Source organism: Leishmania mexicana, chromosome 31 (assembly GCF_000234665.1).
Source record: "Leishmania mexicana MHOM/GT/2001/U1103 complete genome, chromosome 31".
In the NCBI taxonomy this organism is placed as follows: Eukaryota; Euglenozoa; class Kinetoplastea; order Trypanosomatida; family Trypanosomatidae; genus Leishmania; species Leishmania mexicana.
Window position 1 is genome coordinate 1,273,662 of NC_018335.1, and position 3,826 is coordinate 1,277,487.

Genomic DNA, 3,826 nt, shown 5'->3' on the forward strand with positions numbered 1-3,826 from the left:
GGGGTTTTCTTTTGTTGTGGAGGGCGCGGACTGAACTGGTGCGGCGCAGCTCCCCTCTTTTGCATTTCTTGTGTTATATATGGTCGAGGTCTTAAGTTGCCCGCCTAAGTACCGTTAGTGTTATCTCGCTTCAGCAGGTCTATGAAGGTGTCAAGATGGAAGAAAAACTGCAAAGCACAAGAAGAAAATACTCGCCACATGGTCGGCACATACGTCCCCGACTGATCGAAGTTATTTGATGGAGAGAGAGGGGGGTTTGCGCAACAGCGACGCGGGAGAATGAAGTGCTTCGGAGCACCCGCAGCTGCGCTGGTGTGAGGCTGGGGTCGGGAGGGAGAGGGAGGGGGGCGGTTACAGCAACGCTGCAGCCGCGCGGCGCAGTTTTCTGCATCGCGTCCTCACAAAAACGAAGCAAAAAGGGAATGGGCTTCGGGATCGAAGAAGAGGGCTGTGCGCCGTGATCGCTGCTGGGCAGTCCCTCTGCTGGGTCTGCAGCTCTTCCGTCCCTATCCACCCCCATACCTCTCTCTTTCTCCATCGTGGCAGCCGCGGAGGCAAAACCTCCTCCCAAAACGTTACGGCTCGGCGCACGCGTAATGGCAACGCATCAGTGCAGCCTAGCCCCCCCCCCCGCACGAATCGACCGCGCACCTCTCTGATTATCGTGGCCAGGTGCTCTAGCGCGTTGATGTTGTGCCCCTCTCTCTGCCTTTCTCCCACTGTTTCCGGTGCCTCTTTCTTCCCCGGGCTCTAAATCTTCCCGTACGGACAACGACATCTGCATCGCTTGCTTTTTTTTCGTTTCGGGCCACAGCTGCGATCTCGGCCACTGTCTTCCCTTCCTCGTCTCGCCCTCATTCCTTTGCAGATTGAACTACTACTTTCTCGGCTCACTCACCGTCCCCGTGACTACGAACAGAGGAATAGCGGAGGCACACACACACATACACACACGCGCGCGCATCAAGAGTGGTGTGTCGACAATTTTTCCCGCTTGCTCTCCCTCAGGCGCATACGCCCTCTCTCTATTCCTCATTCGTGCCGGGCGTTCACTGTGTTGTATGTTGTGAAGCCAGCACGGCAGCTCTCACCACAGCAGGAGTTGGGAAGCGAAGGTGAGATGCCCGCCTCACCGGTGGATAGGAAGCCGGAGGCCTCGAGAAACGGTGGGCAGAAGGATGCCGCTGAGCATCCGCAGTCGCCGCGCAGGCCGTCAAAGACGTCGTCTGAAGAAGGCGCCGAGTCGCCCCAGCGGCAGTCGCAGGAACTCTCTGAAACCCCGACCATTGCCGCCATTGGCACCAATGCGAACATTATCATCGATCCCACAAAGGATCTCTGGCAGAACATCACGCGAAATGTCAAGGACGCTAGCGTCGAGCAGACGGAGACGAGCCTGGTCGTGGTCGGAGCCTCTGGGAGCGGCAAGACGACTCTTCTCCACCGCATCTATACCTCTTTTCAGAGCAACTCGAGTGGATCTGGCCCTAAGAGGGTAAAGGCGACGACGGCGCTGGACTACAGCTTCGCCCGCCGATCGGAGCGCAACGTGGCGCCCGTGGCACACTTCTGGGAGATCGCGCAAGGGACGCAGTTCTCGCAGTTGCTGGACATTGTGGTGACGCCGGAGAACGTGCACGCCGTGGTGGCGGCGGTGGTGGTGGACGCGAGTGAAGAGGGACTGCCGGTGGCGTGGGAGACAGCCACGTACTGGTTGCGCCGGCTCGACCAGCGCGTCAGCGATATTTCTCAGCGCATGAAGGCGAAGGGGTCGACCACGCCAGCGAAAATCCTGACCCGCGCGCAGAAGGCTATCGGACTCGACCATCCAGACCTGAAGCGCATGCGACTCAGTGGGGTGCCGACGGTGCTCGTCATCAACAAGATCGACGCATTCCGTGGCCACACGCAGCAGCTGAAATTCCTGTGCCGTAGCATGCGCTACCTCGCCCACCTGTACGGCGCCCACGTCGTCTTCACCAGCGAGCAAGAGAGCGTGCGATGGCGCGCGCTGATGAACTTCACGCTCTTTCAAGCCCCGTTCGACCCCAAGTACTTGCAGACAGATCCGGAGCGGAGTGCTGTGCTGCTGACGGTTGACCGCGACAGTTTCTTGGACATTGGCGACCCTAATGTGAGTCGGCTTGGCGGCGGCGCCAGCACCGGCGACGCGGAACTGGATCGCTGGAAGGCGCCCTTTGACGAGGCGTTTCCGCCAAAGAAGCTGAACGAGGAGGACAGGGTAATGGACGATCCTTTCATTCGCCGCCTGTACGACACCGCGGAGGGCGGCTTCGGCGATCCAGTGATCGACGCCCTGCGCAAGCAGAAGGATGAGGAGCTGGAGCAGTACCGCAAGAAGAGCACCAACACCGCCAACGCCAGCAAGGCCAAGTGAGGCGCTGTGGCGAAGGGTTACAAAAGACAGAAGGCCGTGTATGGCGCTTGTATGCGGTACTGCTGCTGAGTTTCTATTCTTCTCCCCCAAAACGAAGAGCAGACAAAGGTGCGGCTGTGTGGAGTTGGTGCCACTGCTGGTGCATCCGCTGCCGCGCAGCACGATGCAGACTGTTTGCGGGTATGCGTCTGCAGGGCGTTGGTTTTTTTTTGTATGCCATGCTTAGACGATTCGGTGTGCGTGTGTATGTGCACACGCGTCTGTCGATGTAGAGGAAGCGGCACCCTCTCGATTGCTCTGTGCGCGTTGGGAAGACACTATCTCTGGCGTGGCGGTTGTGGCGTGGGAAGGAGAACGCATGGCAGCTTTGACACCACTGCGGTGGGACCTGCCAGCTGTGTTTCGCGCGGTGCATGTGTGCTTGTATGTGTGCATGTGTGTGCACGTCGGTCTTTCTCCGCTTTTCTCTAGATTTTCCTGCATGCTCGCTTTCTCCATCTCCTCCGCCACACCGACCATCTCTTGCCAGCACCCTGCACCTCTTGCCTCCGTCTTCAGCCTCCAATGGAGAGCAGGAGTACACGGCTATGGGAGAGTGGGCGGGGCAGGGAAAGGGTTATCGTGTCTCTTCTCGAGGCCCACCTGACGCGACGAAACACCCACAGCAACAACGGGACTGACGAAACAGACACAGCCTACTGAACAGCAAGCCGTGTGGGTTGCATGCAACTTCCGCACGGAACAGCATTTTCTTGCCGCTCCACTCTCTCGCAGTGTGCCGCCAGCCGCTGCCGCCTCTGCCTTTCTTTGCTCCCTCTCTTCGCTACAACGTATTGCTTGCACCTTCGCCGCTGTCGTGGGAGGGCTTGTGTGGGTTGACACGCGAAGGGCGAGGGAGCCGGCCGAAGTGCCCGCAAGGCGTGCGAGCGTCTGCGCGTGAAGTCGAAGGAGTGAGCCTCTCCTCTGCGCTCTCTCTTTCGTGGCACCGACCTCTTGGCAGCAAGGAGGGCTAACGGATCCACGAGTTGCGAGGCCGTCGATACGCCCTTTCTGACGGCAGCACTCGTCTTTACAACCACGCGATCCTCCCTCTGACATATGTGCCGCTCGATTTTCGAGTGCGGCCACCCTCACCACTCGTGCGCTGCTCTTGTTCTCCCATCTTTTCTCTTGCTCTGACCTCTTTCTTGCTCCTCTCCACCTCCCCTTCGCACATACACGCGCACGTGCACATCCGACATCAAAACGCGAACAAGAAAAGTATCACCTGCGGGAAAAGAGAAGCGTTGTACTCACACGCTGGCTATCTCTCCACCTCCTGGTCTCGCAGTCCTCTCAACACTCGCAGCCACACGTGCACCTCACCTAAGGGGCGAACGTCTTCTGCACGTTGGCGTGTCGTGTGTATGCGCGTGCGGCCGCTGCACT

At 59.0% G+C, this 3,826-nt stretch overlaps 1 protein-coding gene across 1 annotated transcript; it reads left to right on the forward strand.

Moving 5' to 3' along the window:
- Positions 1-1,120: 1,120 nt before the first annotated feature.
- LMXM_31_3230 (putative dynein light intermediate chain) lies at positions 1,121-2,398 on the forward strand (the record flags this gene model as incomplete). The annotated part of the gene is made up of 1 exon (XM_003878125.1): positions 1,121-2,398. The coding sequence occupies one exon, from the start codon at positions 1,121-1,123 to the stop codon at positions 2,396-2,398; it is 1,278 nt and encodes a 425-aa protein (XP_003878174.1).
- Positions 2,399-3,826: the final 1,428 nt, after the last annotated feature.